General features: G+C 35.4%; 1 protein-coding gene across 1 annotated transcript; it reads left to right on the forward strand.

Moving 5' to 3' along the window:
• Positions 1-1,372: 1,372 nt before the first annotated feature.
• On the forward strand, positions 1,373-2,683 carry LOC115986288 (aspartic proteinase CDR1-like). The gene has a single exon (XM_031109124.1). The coding sequence runs from the start codon at positions 1,373-1,375 to the stop codon at positions 2,681-2,683; it is 1,311 nt and encodes a 436-aa protein (XP_030964984.1).
• Positions 2,684-25,989: the final 23,306 nt, after the last annotated feature.

Consider the following 25,989-nt stretch of genomic DNA (forward strand, 5'->3'; position numbering starts at 1 on the left):
ATGAACTTGCTTGTCAAACGTGGACACCATATATTAATTTACTGACCTCTATATATAACTTAACTCATTCAAACATGTGATCATGCATGTATAGATGTATTCAGAATTAGTGATATGTATTTTTTTTTTGGGTAGGTTAGATGTACAATGCAAGCTAATATCATAAGGTGCCAAAGCTAAATTCTTAAAATATCAATGGAGAGCATGCTTGTTCATCAACACGTGAAATACCATATAATATAGGTTGAAATAGATTCGTAATCAAATCAGTTTATTTATTTTAGAAAGCTATAAGTCAAAATTCCAACAATAAATTTGTTAGGCATGCTTGATATGTCAATGGTTTTTTTGGTATAAATGGAGAATGTTTCTCCACACTTCAATGCTATATTCTTAGCCGATTTGGCTAACATTTTTTAATAAAATCTACAGCATTCTTCTATAATTAAAAAAAAAAAAAAAAAGGTCAAACACTTGGAGATATTCCTAGACCATAACAAAACTAACACAGCTAAGTTCATGTCATATTAGGGGTCAAATCAGAACCCAATTAGTCTACCAGGCCAACTCTTTATTTATTTATTTTTTGAGATCCAAGATAGAAACCAGGCCAACTTTTGGACTGTATCATATTGGTCCCATCAATTTGTGCAAACATGTAATTTAAAGTATAACCAATTCTTGTTGCTATTTTTTTTTTTAATATTTTCCTTGAGAGAGTTTCAAATTATGACGCTCGCTCATGATGATAATTCTTTATCATCAGATCAAAACATTAATTAGTTTTTGGTGTAGGCGAGGATTGAACCCCAAATCTCTTATTCAACCATTATTAAAAAAAAAAAAAAAAAAAAAAATTCTTGGTGCTACTTATAAAATTTTATGGGACACTAATCTTTTCAGCTCATATACCAGGATTCCTAGTACACCCGTGTGTCACTGTGGGCATTATTAATCTGCAATGTATAACAGAAACTATCACTCATGATATATTATGTAGCTGCATTAAACACTGAATTTCATTACGGTGGCAACTGTCTAATTTCTTGGAAGGTCTAAAGCCAGATGACGTTCTTTATGGCTTCAATCTTATCAAAAATATATATACCACTTCCTCTTCCTTTGAATTTTCATATAACTAAGTAGATAATACCACCTTGCATCTGCATCACCCAGTAAACCTTTAGACTTCCAGAACTGAATGCATTTAAATAGACAAATCAAATTTATCTTAAACGAAATTTGTAAATTGTTTGATATAATATAATCTTTTGACCTTCCACCCTAAGATTCTTAGTTCTATAAATTCAGTAATACCCAATGTGTTTTTGTCACATCTCATTCACCCTTTCCTTATCATACAGTTAAAGTCATGGCTGCTGCTTTGAGAATAAAAACTCTCATCTCTACTTTATCAGTCATACTTTTACTTACGTTGACAGAAGCTACTAATAGTGGTTTCACTGTTGATCTCATAAAGCGTGATTCGACATTATCTCCACTGTACAATTCGTCTCACACCTATTTTGATCGCTTGTATAATGCTTTTGCTCGTTCCGTTTCACGGGCTAATCGTTTCAAGCCAACCTTACAAGCCAATAGTTCAATCCAATCAAACGTAATAGCTAATGATGGAGAATACCTCATTAAAATTTCCCTTGGAACCCCGGCAATTGAGGTGCTTGGCATTGCAGATACAGGCAGTGATCTAATATGGACACAATGTGAGCCATGTGAAAAATGTTACAAGCAAAACCTTCCTCTCTTTGATCCTCAGCAATCTTCAACATATGGTAATGTGACCTGCAATTCAAGTCCTTGCAAGGCATTAGACACCGCCTCTTGTGGCACTAATAAAAACACCTGCCAGTATAGTTACTCATATGGAGATCAGTCATTCACCAATGGTGATCTTGGTGTTGAAACCTTAACCATTGGTTTGACTACTAGCCATCAAGTCACATTACCGAAGATTATATTTGGGTGCGGGCACAATAATGATGGTACATTTGGTGAGGCAGGGTCAGGCATAATTGGCCTAGGAGGTGGCCCTCTTTCTCTGGTCTCTCAACTAAACAATTCTATTGGGGGGAAATTTTCTTATTGTTTAGTTCCCACAGAAAATTCAAATATTACAAGCAAGATTAATTTTGGTGACAATGGCTTGGATTCTGGCAATGGTGCGGTTTCAACACCCATGGTTGCAAAAGATCCTTCGACATTCTATTACCTTACTCTAGAGGGCATTAGTGTTGGGAACAAGAGGTTTGCCTACAAGGCTTCTTCTAAGGCTGTTGCTAGTAATGAGGGTAACATTATCATTGACTCTGGGACTACTTTAACCTTTCTTCCACCTGAGTTTCATGCTGATTTGGTATCAGCCTTCGAGAAAGCTATTGATGCTGAACGTGTTCGTGACCCGAGGGGTGTTCTTAGTCTCTGTTTCAGGTGTAAAGATGACATTGATGTCCCAATTATCACGGCTCATTTTACTGGTGCTGATGTGAAGTTGAAGCCAATCAATACATTTGCTAGAATGGATGATGATTTGGTTTGCTTCACCATGATACCATCTGAGAGTTTGGCCATCTTTGGGAACTTGGCCCAGATAAACTTCTTGGTGGAGTATGACCTGAAGGCCAAGAAAGTGTCCTTCCTGCCTGCTGATTGCACCAAGCACTAGTAGGGATGAATTTGTTTAAATTTGCAATGACTGCTTATGAACTATGTGGAAATTATTTGAGCATGAGTTATATTAAAATCATTTGTGATGGGTGTTTATCTAAAAAACAATGTTTCAATTTTTGAACACTAGGAATTTGGAAATTATATGACCATAAAATATATTAGTAAAATCATTATCCAATGACAGATCCAGCTAGTGTAAACTCTTAAGTAAATTAATTATAAAAAAAACATTAATTGATATTGTTTTTCACAAAAAAATTATCTTGGATTAGTAACTTGTCACAAATGTTTCAACAATATTCGGGAAGTTTATTGTCAGTGCTATTGAACTATGGAAGTGATACATGATTAATCGTAGATCAGTTGGCATGGTATATATGACCAAGCTTTTATGGACACTAGTTTACTCCTGAATTATGTGATTTTTTTTTTTTTGGCTGTAACTCAACAGACTTAGTACAAACACTGAGAACCACAAAACAAAACATCACAAGGCGATCCCTCACGAAGCAGGACCTCGATTACAATGCAGATTTTTTGTTTTTTTGGGGGTCAAAATATATGTTATAGGCCAAAGTATTGGACTGCAAGATTCTTTAATAACTAGGCTAATTCAGAATAAAAGGTGTGCACTAGGTAAATGGAGTGGACATTTTTGACATGTTTACCGTGAAAATATGAAGAAAGATAAAGATGATAATGTGCTACCAAAATATGAAGAAAGATAAAGATGATAATGTGGCAAAAGGACATGGGCTACCAAAATTCATAACCCATTTAAAATTTACGCTTAATGGAGGAATATATAAATTATTCCGAAGCATGCCTTCATTGGATGACTGGCCATGTTGAATAGATTGTCAACCAAGGAAAGAACTCTGGGGATTTAATGGAGATACTAAATGTGAACTATGCAGAAATAAAATTGAAAACAGAGAGCACCCCTTCTTTGATTGCTCTTTTTCCAAGAGATTATAGAGAACTCTTATGTGTTGGTGTTTGGTGAAGCACCCTAGACTTTGTTGGGATGAGATCGTGGCTTGGGGTGAAAGATAGGGCCGGCTCAACAATTTTGAGGGCCTTAGGCGAAAATTTTAAGTGGATTCTTTTTTAAACTTTAAATCTGCATAAATAAAAATTAATTTATTACATGGTTTAATAAATTAGTATCACTATAATACAAATAAGTTGATATAATATATATCAAATTATTAATTAGTGTGATAATTTATAATAATTGATAAAGTAAGAGTTTGTATTAGAAAAAAATGTGATAACTTATTAATTAGTGTGGGGCCGTGTGAGGGCTAGCTTAGCTTAGGTTTTGTGATGTGTTGGGGCTTGTGGACAAGACTGCATAGTGCAATGAGCATCATGCAGTCTTGTCCTATCAAGTTGTGTATTGTTACTATGCAGTATTCTGTATTTTAGGATATAATGTGACTTTTTTAATGCATTTTATTGACCAATGAAAGTACTTAATTTTTTTTTGTAATTAAAATATATAGATAAATATTATATATATATATATATATATATTTTTTTTTTTTACAAGTGGAGGCCTTTTTTTATTTGGGAGCCTTAGGCGATTGCATCAATTGCATTTATTGTTCAGCCGGCCTTGGTGAAAGACATGCCAAAGGTAAGAGCCTTAGATCCAATGTATTCCGCTTAGCCTTATGGTCTTCTGCATATCACATTTGGCAGCAGAGAAATGGTGTGCTTCATCAAGGGAGAATTTATGTTGAAGAAAATATCCTTCACTTGATCAAATGGGAAGTTAGAAGGAGAATTGAAGGGAATGGCAATTTTACTAATTCTGTCCAAAACAGAGTTTAGTGTTGTAATGGGGAATTTCTTTAGATGTTCTTAAATCCTCTTCTTCTTAATTCCTTCGTTTCCCTTATTGTGGCTAAGTGATTGTTTTCCTTGGATGAGTTAGTTTTGGTGTTCAGTTTTGCTATTAGGTGTTATTACTTGAACCTTGTACTCTTTTCATTTGATGCAATACAATCTTCACATTCATAAAAAAAGAAAGAAAAGAAATTTTATTTATAGAAATTAAGTACTATAAAGTTTAGGTACATGACACCCAAGTATTAGCCAAAAGTTGGTACAAAAACACGAGGACTAGAATACATCACAATAGATTCTGTGGAGAAAGGAGATGTTTCCTTTCTTCGCCAAAAGATCAGTACACTGATTTCCTCCGCGGTAGATATGTATTGGAGATGAACCTCTTCAAAATGTTGTAGTAGAGACCTGCCATCAGAAATTAGAGCACCATAAAAGACAGAAGAGTCTGCAAGGATCTTATTTGATGAGTGGGTGCGAACTGCTGACCTAGCATCTACTTCAATGGTAATCTTGTGGAAATTTAGACTATGTACTAAGCTAAAGCCCATCTCTATGTCCTCAAAGTTTCAGTTGTCATAAGTGAGTCTCCTATTCTCCAAAGCCCTTATGCCCTTGAAATGAAAGTAATTTTTTATTTTTTTTTAATAATTAGGCCTAAAATATAAATGAGGTCTAATTGTGTAGTCATAGGAGTTCTAGAGAGAATGATGGAAGGATGCAGAGGTAATGTCATTAGGTGGAGCTTTTACGAGAAAAAAGATAGCCCAATACATCATCACCACCATAAGTTTTCTCGTAAAGTCCATAGCCAATGATTTTCACTCACTCTAGATTTTATTTTTGTGGTAGTTAGATTCAACACAAAAGTCAGGACTTGGATGTTGATGTCTATATATATACGACTAAATGTCTATATGCATTTAAAATAAAGGAAATTTAGTCTATAAATTTGTTTATACTCAATATTGTTGTTCATAGAATTGCTCTAGAATTTAGACTTTTGGAAACATGATCATTTTTAAGTTCCATGGCTCTCAATTTAAGTAATGTCTTTTGGCCAACGTTATAAGGTTTTATAATTATTTTTCTATTAACACGTGTTTTTTCACAAAAGTGAAGTATACTGTAAGAGTGTAATTTTTTTTTTTTCTAAATGAAAACGTGAGGATGCATGATCCAATAGTCACTATTTATAAGCGTGTCCTAATGGAGAATATAACATAGGAAAATGCTAACAAGTGCTTTTAGGGTATTGGTTAACAATCAATTTTAGGAAAGTTTTGAGATCATTTTTATGGAAAATGAAAAAAGCTATTAAAACATTAAGGGTCCGTTTAGATACAATTTATTTTGCTGAAAACTGAAAATACTGTAGTAAAATAATTTTTAAATGTATGAATAGTACCGTGAGACCCATTTTTAATGAAAAAATTGCTGAAAAGTGAGATTTGTAGGTCCCGTGAACAGTGCATGAGACCCACTGGTATTGTTGAAAAGTCAAAAAGGGCGACTAAAAAAAAAAAAAAAAGAGGAAAACACAAAACATGAATCCAAACCGCACCTAATTGCTTTTTTTTTTTTTTTTTTCCCCTTTTCTCATAAAAATTTTCTTTAATTAGATTATTAACTAATACCCTAAAGGCACTCGTTAGCATGACCCTAAAACAACATGAATGAAAAAAAATTGTATTGTTGGAAATTATGAAGAGACATTTAATGTAAATCCAATAAAATAAACAAACTCAATCATGTTAAAATATTGTGTAAATACCTAGGGACAAGTTGTGAAACCAAAAAAAAAAAAAATAATAATAATGTTGTATAAATTGTGAAATACACTTTTGAAGTTTGGAGTTGATTAAATTTTACAACTTGAAATTTAATTATACACCTAGAAGTTAGCAAAATCACACTCTAGGTTAGTTTTGGTTATTAAGTGAAAACTCATCATGCTGATTGCTAACTTTTTTTTTTCTTCTTTTTCAAATCAGCTCTTAAGCTACCTTGCTCAGCACAAAACTCACAACACACAATTTGGAATTTATAAGATACCGTTTCACTATCTGAACCTATTCCCAAAATCAAAACAGCAAACCCAACCTAGAGCTTCTCTTATACTCATCGTGTACCCCACCAAACTGGCGGCCATGTCATGGGTGACAGTGCAAGCTCAGAATCAAATATTGAAGGAGAAGAAGCAAATGTTCCAATGGCTAGTTCTCAGCCCAAAACGGTGTCATGTAGTAAAGTGGTTAGATACAAAACATGCCTAAAGTGTAATGGTGTCGTTTCTCATTAAAACCCAACGATGTCGTTTTGGATTATATTAGTTGTTGAAGGACTGAAGGATCATGCACGTGCAATGATTTGTTATGACTCGTGTGAGACGGTAACAATTCTATTATACCAGACTCCGTTGGGCTTCTCTCTCCCTTCTTCTCTGATGTACCAATATATATGAGTATCTATTCACTTGTAAAGCATTGGATTGTATTGTTCTCTTCTGCAGCAATAATACTTGAGCTTTTCCAGTTTATTTTTCAATCTCTGTTTTTCATTTTGTTTTGGTTAACACAGTAACAGTGAGATAGAGAGTGGTTTTCTCATGGTATCAGAGCATTGATCCATATCAATGGCTTCTACTCAGTCCAGTTCATCTTCTTCATTGTCTTCTTCAAGTGCTGTGCCTGCTATGGTTTCTTCAGGTCTGCCAGTGAATTCTTCGTTGTTGTTGCTATCAAATATGTCATCTATGATGACTGTGAAGATGGATTATGGGAATTATGTGGTGTGGAAACATCAAATCGAGGTAATTCTTGATACCTACTCCATGATTGATGTTTTTGATGACTCAGTAACTGTTCTAGATAGATTTCTTAAGGATTCATCTGGTAATTTTACTACCAAAATTAATCCAGCATTCATAGCTTGGAAGAATCGTGAACAAGCAATGTTCACATTCTTGAATTCAACTCTTTCTCCTGCAATTCTTACTCTCACAGTTGGGCAAAAATCTGCTAGAGGTGTTTGGAGAGTGTTAGAGAGGAGATTTGCATCAATTTCAAGACCTCATGTTTTGAGTCTCTGTAATGAATTGAATGCAATTAAGAAAGGGAATGAATCAATTGATAGTTATTTTCAAAAAATTAAGCAAGCTCGTGATAGATTAGCTGCTGTGTCTATGTTTGTGGATGATGAGAAGCTTCTCCACATTGTTCTTGATGGTCTTCCATCTAGCTATGACTCTTTTAGTTCTACTATTAGAACTAGGAGTGATGTGTTGTCAGTGGAAGAATTGAATGCGTTACTTAATGCTAAAGAGAGAGTTATTAAGAAGAGATCTAATGGTGTTGATCAAGTTTCTATGGCTATGGCTGCAAACTTTCATTCACAAGGCTTTCCTCAGGGAAGAGGAGGAAGAAATTACAACCAGAGCGGGAGAGGTGCTCGTGGACATAGACCTCACTCTAGTCACTCTGGTGGAATGAATTCAATGAATTCTCATTTTGGAGGGGAAAATTTCTCTAATTTTGGTGGATCTGGCTCTCAATTCCAGAATTTTAATCTTGGTAATCAAGGTTTTCCATCTTAATTTCAGTCTTTTAATCAACCTAAACCTTCTCAAAATCAAGGTCAATCCAGTAGGCCTATTTGTCAGATATGTGGAAAGAATGGTCATTCAGCTCTTGACTGTTACCATCACATGGACTTTGCATATCAAGGAAGGCATGCCCCTGCTAAATTTGCTTCAATGGTGGCCAATGCTGCTCAAGTTCAGGCTTCCCACTCTTGGCTTATTGACACAGGCTGCTCAAATCATGTAACTACTGATTTGTCACAGTTGTCTCTTCATCATCAACCTATTCAAGGCAATGAGACTGTCACTGTTGGGAATGGTCAGGAATTGCCAGTCACTCACATTGGTAATGGTAAGCTTTAAACCTTAACTCATAATTTTAGGCTTGATAATATTCTAAGGGTGCCTGACCTTGCTTCTAACCTTCTATCTGTTCATAAACTGTGTCTCCAAAATAATGTTTTTTGTTATTTTGATGCCAACAAGTTCTTAATTCAGGATTTACCCATGGGGAAGATCCTCTATGCAGGGTTGAGTAGAGATGGGGTCTATCCTATTCCATCCATCTCTGACCTATCCTCATCATTGAACCATTTCAAGTCCTCTGCCTTTGTGTTTGTCAAACCACACTAGATTCTGCTCTGGCATCACAGACTGGGCCATCCTCATTCTAGAGTTTTATATTATGTTCTTAAGAGTGTATTTTCATCTCTTTCTTTGTCCATGATTGATGAGGTTTGTTCCTCTTGTGAACATTGTATAAGTGCTAAGATGCACAGACTTCATTTGAATAAATCTTTAATTGTTTCCACTTCAGTTCTTGAAATTGTGCATAGTAATGTTTGGGGTCCCTCTCCTATTACTTCCTTGCTTGGCTTTAATTACTATGTACTTTTTGTTGATGATTACACTCGTTTCACTTGGCTATTTTTGCTTAAGTCTAAACATGAAGTTTTATCTATCTTTAAGCACTTCAAGAACATGGTTGAAACTCAACATAATTCCAAACTTAAAATTTTAAGAACTGATAATGGTTCTGAATATACTAATGCTGAGTTTCAATCCTATTGTTCTGCTCATGGCATTCTCCATCAATCTTCCTGTCCTCATACCCCTGAGCAAAATGGAGTTTCAGAAAGGAAGCACAGACATGTTGTTGAAATAGGTCTTGCTCTCCTTACCTTAGAAATAGGCTTCCTTCATCAATGTTAAGTTTTCAGTCTCCTTGGGAAAAATTGTACTCTAAAACACCTTCTGTTCATGCTCTTAAATCCTTTGGGTGTGCCTGCTTAGACCCTATAATAAGAACAAGCTACAACCTAGGTCTACACCATGTATCTTTCTTGGCTATCCACCTTTGTCTAAAGGGTATATTTGCCTTGATCCTATTTCCAATAGAATTTATATTGATTGTCATGTTCTGTTTAATGAATCTCTCTTTCGTTTTGCTACTAATCCCAATCTTACTAATCCTCATGTTCCTTTTTCTTCTTCCTTGTCTGATTGGTTATCTCCTCATGTTGCTACTTCTTTAGCACCCCCTAAATCTGTTGATACTCCTCATTCTTCTTCTTTTTCAGCTGATTATGATTTGTTATCTTCTCTACTTCCCTCATTTCTTTCTACTTCTTCTCCAATCCCTGTTGTTCCTACTTCTCTTACTACTCCTTCCTCAGTGTCTGCAACTTCTTCCTCTATGCTCCCAAATTCTGTCCAACCTTCTTTATCATCTTCCAATCCTGCTCCTCTTGCTCTTGTTCCTTCCTCCACCAATACTCATCCTATGGTTACAAGGTCTAAGCATGGAATATATAGGCCTAAAGTTATGCAGGTACAATGTGATTATACTGAAGCAGAACCTCCTTCCTTTGCTATTGCTTCCAAGCATCATCAATGGGTGGCTGCCATGGATGTTGAATTCCAGTCATTACAGAAGCAAGAGACTTGGTCTTTGGTTTCTCTTCCTCCACATAAAAATGTTGTAACTTGCAAATGGGTTTATAAACTCAAAAGGCATAGTGATGAGTCTGTTGCCAGGTATAAGGCCAGATTAGGGGGTAGGGGCTATCTCTAGCAGTATGGGTTAGATTATGATGAAACCTTCAGTCCAGTTGTTAAGCCTACTACTATTAGACTTCTTATTGCTTTGGCTGTGTAACATGGTTGGCAATTGAAGCAATTGGATGTTTCAAATGCTTTTCAACATGGTATTTTGAAGGAGGAGGTCTTTATGGCTCAACCTCAAGGATATGTTGATCCGTTTTTTCCTAATCATGTGTGTCTTCTCCATAAAGCCCTTTATGGTCTCAAACAAGCTCCTAGGGCTTGGTTTGAGAGATTTACCTCTCAGCTCCTTCATGTGGGTTTCTATGCTTCAGCTGCTGATGGAAATTTGTTTATCTTGAGGCATCAATTTTTCATTGTGTATTTGTTGCTCTATGTTGATGATATTATCATCACTGGTAATAGCTCTTCTTTTGTTTCTACCATCATCAACCTTTTGGGCAAGGAGTTTGTTCTTAAAGATCTTGGCTTGCTTCACTACTTTCTTGGTCTACAGATTGACTATACCTCTACTGGATTGTTTGTGCGTCAGTCCAAATATGCCTTTGATCTTCTCAAGAAGTTTGGCATGACTGATTGCAAGCCCTATAAGACACCATGCTTTCCTAATCATCATCTCCTTCCTAATGACAGCCCACTGTTATCTGATCCTAAATCCTATAGGAGTCTTGTTGGGGCTTTATAGTATCTCACCTTCACTAGGCCAGACTTGGCTTTTGCTGTTCAATAGGCCTGTTAGCATATGAGCACTCCTACCCAAAATCACCTTGAAGCTACTAAACGTATCCTGAGGTATCTTCAAAGTTCCCTTAAATTTGGGATTGCTTTTACTCCAGGTCCCATCTCCTTATCAGCTTATAGTGATGCAGACTAGGCTGGGGTTCCTATAGATAGAAGATCTATTACTGGAATGGTAGTGTTTTTTGGTAATTCTCCCATAACCTGGTCTGCTAAGAAACAGTGCACTGTCTCTTGTTCTTCCACAGAGGCTGAGTATCGTGCTTTAGCTTCTACTATAGCTGAGTTGTATTGGCTTAGAATGCTCCTTAGAGATTTTGGTATTTTTCTTCCTCAACCTCTGCTTCTTTGGTGTGACAATGTTAGTGCTTTGGCCATTGCCTCGAACCCTATGTTTCATGCTTGCACAAAGCACATTGAGGTTGACTACCATTTTGTTCGTGAGACGGTCCTCAGGCATGACTTACTCTTTAAATTCATTTCCACTCATGATCAACTTGCTGATTTGTTTACCAAGGGCCTTCCCTCTCCCCAGTTCAATTGGCTTACTTCCAAACTTATGTGGAAATTCTCCATTCGTCTGAGGGGGGATCACAATGCAAGCTCAGAATTAAATATTGAAGGAGAAGCAGCAAATGTTCCAACGGCTAGTTCTCAGTCCAAAATGGTGTCATGTAGTAAAGTGGTTAGATACAAAACACGCCTAAAGTGTAACAGTGTCGTTTCTCATTAAAACCCAACGATGTCATTTTGGATTATATTAGTTATTGAAGGATTGAAGGATCACGTACATGTAATGATCTGTTATGACTCGTGTGAGACGGTTACAAGTCTGTTATACCAAACTCCGTTAGGCTTCTCTCTCCGTTCTTCTCTGATGTACCTATATATATGAGTATCTATTCACTTGTAGAGCATTGGATTGTATTGTTCTCTTCTATAGCAATAATACTTGAGCTTTTCCAATTTATTTTTCAGTCTCTGTTTTTCATTTTTGTTTTGGTTAACAAAGTAACAGTGAAATAGAGAGTGGTTTTCTCAATGGGCTTATACAAATATAGATATAGAGGCATCACTACCCCAAACTAGCTCTTGAAACCGTTTGACTCTCACATATAAAGAAAGAAAGAAAGAAAGAAAGCTCACAATACAGAGTACAAGCAAAGCCTTTGACTTTGATGATGACCAACTCGTTTTCAATGCCAAGCCATCATCTGCTCCATTGCTTCGCCCTCATTGCCATATAGCGTCAACAAATTTTCCATAATGCCCATAATATTGTAATGGTTTTTTGGGAATACTCGGGCTTCTCCCATAGCCATATTTTACATGTACTTCTGCTACTTATTTTCTGGAGTTTTAATCCTCAAATACTACTTCTTCTATTTAGACTATAATTCTTCATTTGAGGGCTGAGATTCTTCTTAGTTGTCAGATCATTTTGCCTTCGCTGTGGCAGCTAGGTTCGTGGGGTTCAGATCTATATTGCGCGGACACAGACACGACATGGACAGGGACTTGGGGATACGGCAATTTTTGAAAAATAAGGACACGACACGGCGGGGACATGGCTGTTAAATAATTATCAAATTTTATATTTAGGCATATTTTTAGTATTTTTAGACATAAAATACGTTTATAATTTATAAGGCAAAACAAAAGGCTGAGTAAAGAAAAAAAAAAAAAATTCATAATAAAAAGTATAACACAGTGACAGTGACACTGTGAGTCTGTGACAATAAGAGTGGGATTAAAAAAAAAAAAAAAACAAACAAACACATTATAAATTTATAACTTATAACTTATAAGTGGGTAACAGACTAACAGTACACCTATTCACCAAAATATCTGAAAGGAAGAGAAAAAAAAGAGAGAGAATAGAACTAGAGAAGAGGTCGGACTTGTTGTCCACGCCGAGAGAGAGAGAGAGAGAGATCGGAAGGGATAGGGCACGGCGTTGACGTCTATGGAGCTCGCTAATCGGCCCGATCTATTTCTGGCGAGGGACAGAGGACAGCAGTAATGGGTAGAGGTCAGAGGGAGGATGGGTTGAGAACTTGAGATGTGGGTTTCAACTTTCAGTCTAATGACTTCTCAAACTTTAAACTTGTTTTTTTTTTTTGTTTTTTTTTGGTTTTTTTTTTTTTTTTTTTTTTTTTTTTTTGTTTTTGTTTTTGTTTTAGGTATATCACAAAATCAGTGGTATTGGTAAGTCAATCTGTCAAAATCTGTGATTTTTTTTTTTCATTGCTGGCATGTTGGACATGTTGGAGCCGCGTTAGAGAAGCGAAAAAAAAAAAAAAAAGACACTCGCTGGACATTGGAATCTGGCGAGTCATACCCGTTCCAGTGTTCGACACATGTCTAATACTGACATGACGCCAAAAGTGGTGCGTCTGTGCAACCTAGGTTCGGATGGTGAAACGGTACCCTATAAAATTATTTAGCATGATCATCATGAAGTGTCACTTAACAGCCAAAACTAACCGAGGATATAGTTTTGCTAATAGAACCAAACTTCAAACTGTAAAATCAGATTTCTCAAATTTCAGAGTGTAAAATTCAAGCAACCTCAAACTTTAGGGGTGTACTTTGCAATTTGCCCTAAAATATTTGATTTTGGATGGAAGTAAATGAAATAAATATATGCTTAATCAAGGCAAAATGCTATGCAGTACATATTTCTAAAAAATGTTTCATTTAAATGGTGAATTATTTAAAAAGAATAATTTTGATAAAGATATAGATTATATGCTAAGTGACTTTTTTTTTTTTTTTTTCCATCAAAAAATTAAGTCCTTTGGTTATTGTTATGAGCTTTTGAAACAATTATTGTATAAGTAGTACAAATTATTTTTGAACCAAATATTAACATATCTAGATATAATTCCTTTAATTTCAAAGCTGAATTGTTCTACATATTTTTTAACACGTACTTTTAAGGATTCACTTTTTATTATTACCCCATCCTAATAGATAACCAAAAAAAAAAAAAAAAAAAAAAACTCCAAAAGAAAAAGAAAATCAAAAAACTAGAAAAAAGTAGTCACCTTTTTGTGTGTGCGTGCGTGTGTGTGTGTGTGGGGGGGGGGGGACATGGAATGAATTGAAGAGAGAGGTGTAGAGAGAGTAATAACATATATATTTGGAAAAAAATGTAAGAGGAAGAATTGACACCTCCCCATACACTAAGTGCTTGGGAGGTATAGGGAGGAAAGGGTTTATTGGAGAAACATCTAATTATATATACTAATTAAAAGAAAGAAAGAAACTATTTTCTAAAATGATGTATCATTTTTTAATTAAGATTAATGTGTGAGATTAATATCAATATGTTAATTAATTAATTATTTAGTTAGTTAGTTATACATATTTATATATTTTATAAGTTAAGCTTTTTAACAACTTAGTGCATCAGCATGGTGGTAATTCGGTTATGTTTTTGCCGAGTACTCTGGTTTGAATGCTAGCACTTCATGCCTGCAATTTTTATTTTTTGAATTTTCAATTTTCAGTCCTTCAATTTTTGGTCCATAAGCAGAAAAGCCCACAAGAAATATGCCCAAGAGAGATCCTAGTTCATCCTATGTCTTCTTTCCTTCAATGTTGGTGATAACAGCCACTGATTTTCCTCTTTTTCTTTGCCCTTTTGTTCGAAGTCTCCACCGTTTCTCGTTACTAAAACCTCAGTACATCTCATCCTTATTCTTTAGTTTTTCACTTGGGTTTTTAGCCATTTGGCTTTTGTATTGTTGAGTTGTTATTAATTTTGTTTTCCTTTTGGCTTCGCAGGGCTGCTAGGAACAAATTTTCCGTTTGGCTTTCATACAAATTTTTTTTGCTGTTCATTGTTTGGTAGATATGTCATGTAATTGGGCTCTGTCTGTTTTTAGGTGAGTTTTACCCCTTGAGCATTTTGGGCAGTGTATTTTGATATTCTAATTCTCTATTCCAGGACTAGTACTGCTAGTTTTATATCTATATAGGGATCATTATTTGAGTATCTGATATATTGCTGGTTGGGTTCGTCAATTGGGTGGCTTTAAAAGATGCATTTTCCTCTCTCAAGTACTTGGGTGTCTCTTTTCACCCTGTCATTTACTTGTCATTTTTTGTCTATCATTTTGTTTCTAGAAAGGAGTGCTTGTTTTTGATGCGGCACAGTTTGATGGAATCCTAAAAAAGATTATAGAGTTTAACAATGCTCTACTCTCTGACCCGGTATGTTCATCTTGAAGGATAAATCACAAAGTAAATTCTACTTTGTCAGAAAAAGGAGAACTTATCTTTGACTGAGCTCCTAATTAAGTTCTATTCTACCACGAAGGAAACTCTTGATTAACTTGGATTTATCGACAATCTGTTGTAGGAAAATAAGAATTTATCTTTGATAGGGCTTGAGTTTTCCAAACTTGGTGCCATTATTAAAGTTCTGAAGGACATGTTAAACTATCATAGAAGCAAATTAGCAGATATTGATATTGCTTTGTTACGAAAATTAGCAAATTAGCAGACTTGGCCTCTGGCAATGATATTTCCAGGTCAGCATGCTGAAATTCTCAGGCTTCTGCATAAATTATAGGATTCCAGTTAGTATCATATTGGTAATTTAAAACTTATGGAGGGGCTTTCTAAATGATATTATGGTTGTTCTCGGCTTCTTCTTTACCTACCAAAAAAGGTTTTCTTAGCATTTTCTATTACTAATATATGAAAATGCTCTTAAAACATTCATGATTAATTATGTCAGAACAACCCTTTCATGTTTGGGTCATGCTGCTGCATGTTACTGTCTATAAACACACTGTATTGCTTGATTAACTGGTGCTATTGTATAGAAAATGAATTTGTTTCCACATGTTACTTATGCTTCAAAAGCTACTAATTTGACTTACATGTAGACATGGCTCTTTTGATCTCCCCAAGACCATTGTATTAGAAAGTTATTGTGTTTTACTTTTACCAACTTATTTATCCTTTTATAGGAATGTGTGGGAGAAGCTCTTATAGGCAAGACCATTTTACTAGTAAATGTTAGGCTTTGTGGAGCCTAGTTTTATTTGATCTGGTTTGACGACCAGACTCAACCCCAAATAATGCTGCGTGGTTTTTAATGGGAGATTTACTGAGGCTTAGTCTATCGGCCCAAGCTGCATTTTTGGCCTGTTTTGTATATAGAAACTGACTTTGGTAATTAGGGTTTTATTGTGAGTGGTGTTGCCGTGTTTTTTAAAGGGAGAATATCTGCAGCCGCACTTTGTACTTTCCCCTGATAATAGTAAAATCCCTGCAACTTCGTGGATGTAGGCAAATTGCCGAACCACATTAATATTGTCTTATGCGTGTGTTTTCTCTATTTTTTTTTTCTCACAGGTTGGAAATTCAGGTTAATTCCCTACAACTGGTATCAGAGCCTAGGGTTAGGTTTAAGTGGGAGCAATGGCAGAGGAAGCAGGAAAGGTGTTTGGAATAGAAAAGTTTGATGGCACAGACTTCACGTATTGGAGGATGCATATTGAAGATTATCTCTATGGGAGGAAATTGCATCTGCCTCTTTTGGGGATAAAACTTGAGACTATGAAGGCTGAGGAATGGGCGCTTCTTGACAGACAGGTTCTAGGAGTTATTAGGTTAACTCTGTCTAGATCTTTTGTACATAATGTTGTAAAGGAGAAGATTGCAGCAGATTTGATGAAGGCTTTGTTTGGTATGTATGAAAAGCCGTAAGCAAAAAACAAGATGCATCTGATGAAGAAACTGTTTAATTTGAAGATGGCAGAGAATACATCAATAGCACAACATCTGAATGAATTTAACACACAAATCAATTGTTGTCTGTAGAAATTGATTTTAATGATGAGATCCATGCACTGATCATTTTGGCTTATTTGCTAAACAATTGGGAGGCAATAAGGATGGCAATAAGCAATTCTACAGGAAAGGAAACGCTCAAGTACAATGATATACGAGATATAATTCTGGCTAAGGAGATTCGCAGAAGAGATGTAGGCAAAACCTCAGGATCTGGTTTTGCTAAACCTTGAGACAGGAGGTAGAGATAATGACAGAAATTCAAATTGGGGCAGATCAAAATCTAGAAATTCTAATTAGAGCATAAGTAAGTCTAGATCAAGTCAACAAATACAATGTTGGAATTGTGGGAAAACAGGTCAATTTAGGAGGCAATGCAAAAGTCCTAAGAAGAAGAATGAAGATGACTCCGCTAATGCTGAAACAGAAGAGGTACAGGATGCATTACTTCTTGTAGTAGACAGTCCACTTGATAATTGGGTTTTGGACTTAGGAGCTTTGTTTCATACCACTTCATGCCAAGAAATCATGCAGAATTATGTTGTAGGTGATTTTGGTAAGGTGTATTTGGCTGATGGTTCAGCCTTGGATGTTGTAGGTATAGGAGACGTCCGGTTATTGTTGCCTAATGGATCTGTTTGGTTACTCGAGAAGGTTTGACTTATTCCTGACCTAAGGAGGAATTTGATTTCTATTGGACAACTTGATGATGAAGGGCATGCAATACTATTTGTTGGTGGTACTTGGAAGGTTACAAAGGGAGCTAGGGTATTGGCTCGTGGAAAGAAGACTGGTACTCTATATATGACCTCAAGTCCAAGAGACACAATTGCAGTTACTGATACAAGTACTAATACAAGCCTATGGCACCGCAGACTTGGTCATATGAGTGAGAAAGGGATAAGGATGCTGCTGTCAAAAGGAAAACTACCAGAATTAAAGTCCATTGATTTTGACATGTGTGAAAGTTGCATCTTAGGAAAGTAGAAAAATGTGAACTTCTTGAAAACTGGCAGGACATTGGAGGCTGAAAAATTGGAATAAGTACACACTGATTTGTGGGGGCCTTCTTGGTTACATCCTTTGGAGGTTCAAGGTACTACATCACTTTTATTGATGACTCAAGCAGAAAGGCATGGGTTTATTTTCTGAAAAATAAATCTGATGTATTTGAAACTTTTAAGAAGTGGAAGGCCATGGTTGAGACAGAAACAGGTTTGAAAGTAAAATGTTTTAGGTCAAATAATGGAGAAAAGTACATAGATGGAGGGTTTAGTGAGTATTGTGCTGCACAGGGAATTAGGATGGAGAAGACCATTCCTAGGATACCAGAGCAGAATGGTGTGGCTGAGCGCATGAACAGAACTCTCAATGAGCGTGCTAGAAGTATGAGGTTGCATGCTGGACTACTAAAAACTTTCTGGGCTGATGCTGTTAGCACTGTAGCTTACCTGATAAACCGAGGACCATTAGTTCCCTTGGAGTTCAGACTTCCTAAGGAGGTTTGGAGAGGTAAAAAGGTAAAGTTTTCACATTTAAAAGTTTTTGGTTGTATTTCTTATGTTCATATTGATTTTGATGCTCGTAGTGTACTTGATGCAAAGTCTAAAATATGTTTTTTCATTGGCTATGGTGATGAGAAATTTGGCTATAGGTTTTGGAATGAACAAAATAGGAAAATCATCAGAAGTAGAAATGTGATATTTAATGAACAATTTATGTTCAAGGATAGGTCTACTGTAATGTCAGATGTTACAGAGATAGATTAAAAGAAAAATGAGTTTGTCAACTTAGATGAATTGACTGAAAGTACTATTCAGAAAAGGGGTGAAGAAGATAAGGAGAATGTAAATTCACAAGTAGATCTGAGTACACCTGTAGCTGAAGTTTGTAGATCTTCCAGGAACATTAGACCTCCACAGAGTTATTCACCTGTTTTAAATTATCTCCTATTGACTGATGGTGGTGAGCTAGATTCTTATGATGAAGCCTTGCAAGATGAGAATTCAAGCAAGTGGGAGTTAGCCATGAAGGATGAGATGGATTCCTTGTTGGAGAGAATCAGACATGGGAACTGACTGAATTGCTAGTAGGAAAGAAGGCTTTGCACAATAAGTAGGCATATAGAATAAAGAATGAACATGATGGTAGCAAACGTTATAAGGCCAGATTAGTTGTTAAAGGGTTCCAACAGAAGGAGGGCATTGACTACACAAAGAAATTTTCTCCGGTTGTGAAGATGTCAACAATCAGATTGGTACAGGGAATGGTAGCTGCAGAAAACTTACATCTTGAGCAGTTAGATGTGAAGACAACATTCCTTCATGGTGACTTGAAGGAAGACTTTTACATGATTCAGGCAGAAGGGTTCATTGCTCAAGGACAAGAGAATGTAGTCTGCAAATTGAGAAAGAGCTTGTATGGTCTAAAACAAACTCCTAGATAGTGGTACAAGAAATTTGACAGTTTTATGCATAGAATTGGGTACAAGAGATGTGAAGCTTATAATTGTTGCCATGTTAAGTTTTTTTTGACAATTCTTACATCATATTACTGTTGTAGTGCAGGGTCTAGCATGGAGATTAATAATCTGAAGAAGCAATTGTCCAAACAGTTTGCAATGAAGGATTTAGGAGTTATAAAGCAAATCTTTGGTATGGGAATCATTAGAGACAAGGCTAATGGTACATTGAAGTTTTCACAGTCAGAGTATGTGAAGAAAGTTCTCAGTAGGTTCAACATGAATGAAGTTGAACTAGTGAGCACACCCTTGGGTTGTCATTTCAAACTAAGCAAAAAACAGTCACCAAAGATAGAAGAAGAAAGGGACTATATGAGCAAGGTGCCCTATGCCTCAGCTATTGGCAGCTTGATGTATGCTGTGGTGTGTACAAGGCTAGATATTGCACATGCAGTGGGAGTTGTGAGCAGATTCATGAGTAGGATTGGAAAGCAGCATTGGGAGGCAGTCAAGTGGATTCTGAGATATCTGAAGGGTTCATCAGATATATGTCTTTGTTTTACAGGTACAAGTTTGAAACTGCAAGGTTATGTAGATTCTGATTTTGCTGGTGATATTGATAGTAGAAAGAGTACTACTGGATTTGTTTTTACTCTAGGTGGTACAGCTATATCATGGGCTTCAAATCTACAGAAGATTATTACTTTGTCTACTACAGAAGCTGAGTATGTTGTAGCAACTGAAATTGGAAAAGAGATGATTTGGCTACATGGTTTCTTAGATGAATTGGGTAAGAAGTAGAAGATGGACATTCTACATAGTGACAGTTAGAGTGCAATTTTTCTTGCCAAAAATTCGGCTTTTCATTCAAAGTCGAAGCGTGTACAAAAAAAATACCACTTTATCTGTTACCTTGTTGAAGATAAGTTGGTAATACTTGAGAAGATTTGTGGATCTAAGAACCCGACAAACATATTGGCTAAAGGTGTCACTATTGAGAAGTTGAAATTGTGTGCAGCTTCAGTTGGCCTTCTAGCTTGAGGACAGGAGGATGAGTTGCAGGGATGAGGGATTGTGTTTCGAAGGATTGCGGTTGATGTTGGTGATTGAACTAGTCTCCAAGTGGGAGATTTGTTAGGCTTTGTGGAGCCTAGTTTTATTTGATCCGATTTGACGACCCGACCCGACCCGAATAATGTTGTGTGGTTTTTAATGGAAGATTTACTGAGGCTTAGTCCATGGAGTGGAGGCTTGGGTCGATAGGCCTAAGCCGAATTTTTGGCCCGTTTTGTATATAGAAACCAACTTTGGTGATTAGGATTTTATTATGGGTGGTGTTGCTGTGTTTTTTAGAAACAGAATATTTGTAGCCGCATTTTGTACTTTTCCCTGATAATAGTGAAATCCCTACAATTCCGTGAACAAAGGCAAATTGCCGAATCACGTAAATACTATCTTGTGAGTATGACTGTTTTTCTTTGGTATGTGTTTTCTCTATTTTTTTGTTTCTCATAGGTTGGGAATTCAAGTTATTTCCCTATAGTAACCCACCAAGTTGATTTCTTGCATAATGTGGATATTTCCCCCTTTCATTTCTTCAATTACTTTTCTCTCTCTTAAGAACAAACACATACATGTATTTTTCATATTTAAATTTTAAGCACTTTATTTCCTTTGTAATTCCAGGTTATGAAAGATGGGATGATAGTGCAGTTTGGAAGGTACAATTATCTACTGGATTCTGGCTTGGATTTCATAGCATTAGTAGCTGCCCATGACATATTCATGGAACTTGTAGAAATGGGCACCACCATGCCTAGCCAAATATGTCTTGTATATATGCATATAGTTGGCTAGCTTTTTACCTAGATTAGATCTGTTTGGCATGGCTTATTCTTTTAGCTTTTTAGTTTATTTGGTTATGTATAGTTTTTTAAAGCCTCATTTTTTCTAGGTAAACTTTCAGCAATAAGCCTCATCATCAGTGTTGGGTGTACTGTTGTGTTTGCTTAAACATGGGATGCAAATCCAGCTTTTGTAAAACGACTTGCAGGACATCATTTTGCAGAAACTTCATGAGCTTTATGTACCTTTTGTTTTGGCTTGTTACAAAGATATGGAGTGAGAAAAAAGTTTATTTCTACTGTCTATTCTTTCTGCTTGTCCCCTTTACTCTACCTTCGAAACATTTGCCAGTCTCTTTTTTTTTTTTTCAATTTAAATTTGTTTGGAATTTTTGAAAAATTTCCCCTAAAGTTACTAAAAGGAAAGGCAACTTTCAAATGATAAAAACATCACCATGTAGATTTTGTCTATGCTTAAATGTATTCCATGATAAACTTTGGAAATTAATTTTTCCTTTTATCAATCAAATAGGTGGCAGGAATTATTTTTTTTTTCATCTAACCAAAACAAACCAACATTGTAATTAACACTATCACCTTCATTTATTGGTTTCAATCTATAAATTATTAAAAGCTGAAGCGTAGCAATTAATATTGCTACACTCACATTGAGCCACGTCAGCAGCCATGCCATTCCCAACCTCTTTTCTGAAATTTTCATTCAATCTTAAAATAGTTTTTACCAATTTTAAAATACTAATAAAACTAAATGATTTCCAGCCTTATCTCCACTTTAAAGTCCACTTCTTATACATTTAATTCTACTATAAAGCTCAAGCCCAAACCCAAAGCCTTTTCAACTAAATCCCTTTGTCTAACCTGATTTTTTTCATGATTACAACATAAACCCAAGCCTGACTTTTGTGTTTCACAGTTTCAAATTTAATCGGCAAAGCTTTCTGTCTCCTCACCTTTTGGTCTACCGTGTTCCATGGTTTGAGAAAAACAACCCTTCATCAGCATTTCAATTTTCCAACGGTTACAATTCTTCAACGGCAACCCTTCAACTTGCTAGCGCAAGCTTGTAATGGCAATCTCTCTGTCTTCCCTCCTTCCTCTTTTCCTCTCCTCAGAGTATATTAATACTGGGATAATTTAGTTTAGGTATCTCTAAATCCTAGATTCTCTTGTAGCAACCGAGTTGTTAATTGACCATTTATGATGTAGTTGGAGCATGAAAAGGAAGAAGCTGAGTCTGAATACGAAGAAAGAGAAAGTGAATGAGGAGAGGGAGATGAAGCTGAAGCTAACAATGGAGATGAGGAGATGGAACTATTAGAAGAAGAGTATAAGCATCTTCAGCATCGGGTATGACTTTTTTATTGTTTACCACATTGGTTATGCACTTGTGTAAAAACATAGAAACATTGATTTTAGTTGCTGGGTGTGTTTTGTATGATTTTGATATCTTGGTGAATGTGTCCCCAGTAAATTTTGTCAGCAATGGGAAGCAGTGTATCCCCTAATTATGGTTGAGCGAGTATGAAATTTTGTTTATACAAACCCGTGTGTTTGTACAAAGACATAAAAATATTGCATTGAACACATTCATGACAACTGCAAAAGAATTGTTGGCTGAGTTCTTCAGGTACAAAGTCAGCTGCGTATCACACGATCTAACTCTATTGTTTTCATTGTTGCATGTGTGAAGGTAGAGTCCTTGTTGTACTTGCTGCATCTCTCTATAATCCTGATTTGATTTGATTGAGTTTTGGATAGATTTTTCATTCTTTGATAATGGACTTTTATTTGTTTTAGTCTATCTACTTCTCTAATTAAAGAATGAACTGACAATGGACTTTTATTTGTAAGCATATTCTCATAGAGTATCATTGACATTGGAAAAGACTTATGGCCGAATAGTTTATGTAACCAAAAGAATATTTGGCTCAATAGTTTCGAAAAGCTAAATTTAACCAAAAGAATATAGGCGTGTGGTCCCTTTATATGGAAAGCTAAATTTAATAAAATTTCTGTTGGTGCAAACACAATAATAATGGAAATAATACACAAAGAGAAACTGAATAATACTTCTGAATATTATTAATATAAAGAAAGGAAATACACAACACTATTTGGACTGAGGCGCGACACTCGCTCTCTTTAAGGAGATTCAAGCCCTTGGTTGGCTAACTCTTGTAACCGGTGCAGACCTTCTCTGACTTGTCTCCCCCAGGATACAACAGCCCAACAAGTGTTGTATGGCTAGAACAACCTCTGCACAAAGTGTTCAAGCCCAAAGCTCCACCAGAAAGAACACCCTTCCTTGCCAATAATCTCTCTATTTTTTTAGTGTGTATTGTGAATTGCAGTAACTTGGATTGGGTCTGAATGAGTCTATTTATAGGCTCAATGGGCCTTACGAAATTACTACCCAATTTATTCTAATTAATTAGGTCCAATTATTCTGATGTAATGGGTGTTACAAGATTAATTGTTGGATATTAATCTGATGGGCTGGAGTTACACAATTAATGGTGAGATGAGGAGTTTCTGAAGAATGAATAGGCCCAAACGGATAGTCCATTAAGTGGGTTAATGGCTCTTCATTGTCCATAATAAAAATGGAGTATTAATTCGGGCCATTTACTCACCAACGGATATGGTAATTATTCTGAATGGACTGTCAAGTAGGAGGATCCAAGGGGCTGATTCATTTCCATTTTTGATACCTCCACTCTTCACCTCCCCCTTGCGCACGTATCTAGCCCAATATCTGAGACAATTCATGTTAGCCCATTAATCACCACAATTAAAAGGAATAAAAAAGTCTCTCTCCTTTTCAATGTGGGATTAAACATTTTTCACAACTCTTCATCTTCCATATTCACTCCACATCTTTACATTTATTTTATAACATTTACTCATTTTAATTATTTAATATTAAAATGTTCCAACACTTTCGATTATAAATTTCTGCTTCAGCATACTCTTAACAGTCTCGGCTTCCAAAGAATGGCCAAGTGCTACCTGTCAAATATAAATTTGAAAATATTGTTTATTGATGAAATGATATATTTTTCTAGCTTAAGATTATTGGGAGAATTTATGTGAAACAATCTTGGACAATATTAAGGGTCTACTTAGATCCATTGGAAATTTTAGGAAACATATGCATAATTTTTCAGATTTGTAAAATTTTCATTTGCCCAAACTCAAACACCAAAAATGACCTCATACAAGCTAAGTTTCATAGACTACAAAAATTCTTTTTTTACAAATTCTTGATGCAATGAGCTATTCTTGGTATAAAGTATACATAATAAAAAAAACACCAAAATCTGCATAAAAGTCTACAAGTTAAGGATTCTGTTAATATAAAGAAATTTTTTTTTTCCCCTATCCTAGCTGCCTTGACTAAGTTCAGTAGGAAGTATCATATTCTTTTTTTCTTTTCCTGTCTTGGATTTGTTCATTTTGGATGTAGAGTTCTATTTTTTAATATGAAATTTTACTAAATTACATCCCCATGATTCGAAATTATATAGAACCCAAAAAAGCTTCTCAAAATTTGAACCCTAAGTGAAGAACAGTCCATTCAAGCCTTCACAAGATGAAAAAACAGGGAAATTGTATACCAAAAAAAAAAAAAAAAAAAAAAAAAAAAAAACAAGGTTGGTCTAAAGCCAATCTTCTAGCACTGAGACACTCTTGCTCCTTCCATATCCCTTCCAAAGTGAACAGTAAAAAAATCCAGCTTTGAGTCTATTTGATTGTATTCTTAGCCATCTCATGGATATAAATTGAAATAAATACTCAACCATTCTAGAAAACTTCAACTTAGCTTTCCCTATAAAGGGATTACACCTATTGCTTTGCTAGGAAATTCCATTGTTGGCCGAATAGTTTATATAACTGAAATAATATTTGGCTCCAAAGTGAATGATATGTAGGGTATCCTTGACATTGGAAAAGAATTGTTTGCTGAAGCAAAAACTACAAATGGCTAGCTCACAAGAATGGCCAAGTGCTACCTGTCGATTATAAATTTGAAGATATTGTCTAATGATGAAATGATATAACCACTTATAAATTACATATATCAGAGTGTGAAGATTAAAAAAGTGCAGTGATATGTAAGCTTAAAAAATCTGCTCAAAATTTTGCAGGTCAAGGATTTTGTCATTATAAAGAAAACAAACTTATCCCTATCCTAACTGCCCTGACTAAGTTCAGCAAGAAGTATCATATTCTTTATTTCTTTTCCCATCTTGGATTTGATCAAGGAGGATGAACATGTTGTGGCCATTTTGTATGTAGATTGTCTAATTTTCAATATGAAATGCTACTGAATTACATCCCCACGATACGAGAGAATATAGAACAAAACAAGTTTCTCAGAATTGAAACCCTGAGCGAAGAACAATTCATTTAAGCCTTCACAAGATGAAAAAAATGGGGAAACACATGATCAATTGTAAATAGCAAAAACAGAGGGAGATAAAAAAAAAAAAAAAAAAAAAAAAAAAAAAAAAAAAAAAAAAAAAAAGAGGTTGGTGATGACTTGGCAAGTTAGATTGTTAAATGAATTGCATTGTAACAATATCATCTCAAATATTTTGTAATGGGGTGTAATATATAAAAAGTAACATTTACTTCAAGTTATATATATATTTTTAAAGATTTGTACAAGCATTAATCTTTATCTTTTTATCTCTGCAAATATATCATACTATTAGTTTTTGTATGTTTGATTAATATTTTTCTTTTAATCACGGTTAGTTAGGCTAAGATACTTATATGTGGGGTGGAATTAGCTAGGTTGTGGGGTTTACTTAAAAGGCTACCTGCTAGAGTAAGAGTAAGCTGTGAAGAATACCAAGCGTTGACAGTTAAAGGGTTCAAATTGTTTATGGGATTTTATTTTATGTATGGTTTTCAATGCAACT

This window comes from Quercus lobata, chromosome 4, assembly GCF_001633185.2.
Source record: "Quercus lobata isolate SW786 chromosome 4, ValleyOak3.0 Primary Assembly, whole genome shotgun sequence".
NCBI lineage: Eukaryota > Viridiplantae > Streptophyta > Magnoliopsida > Fagales > Fagaceae > Quercus > Quercus lobata.

Coding starts and splice junctions, on each gene's coding strand:
- LOC115986288 (XM_031109124.1), top strand. CDS start 1,373: ATGGCTGCTGCTTTGAGAATAAAAACTCTCATCTCTACTTTATCAGTC.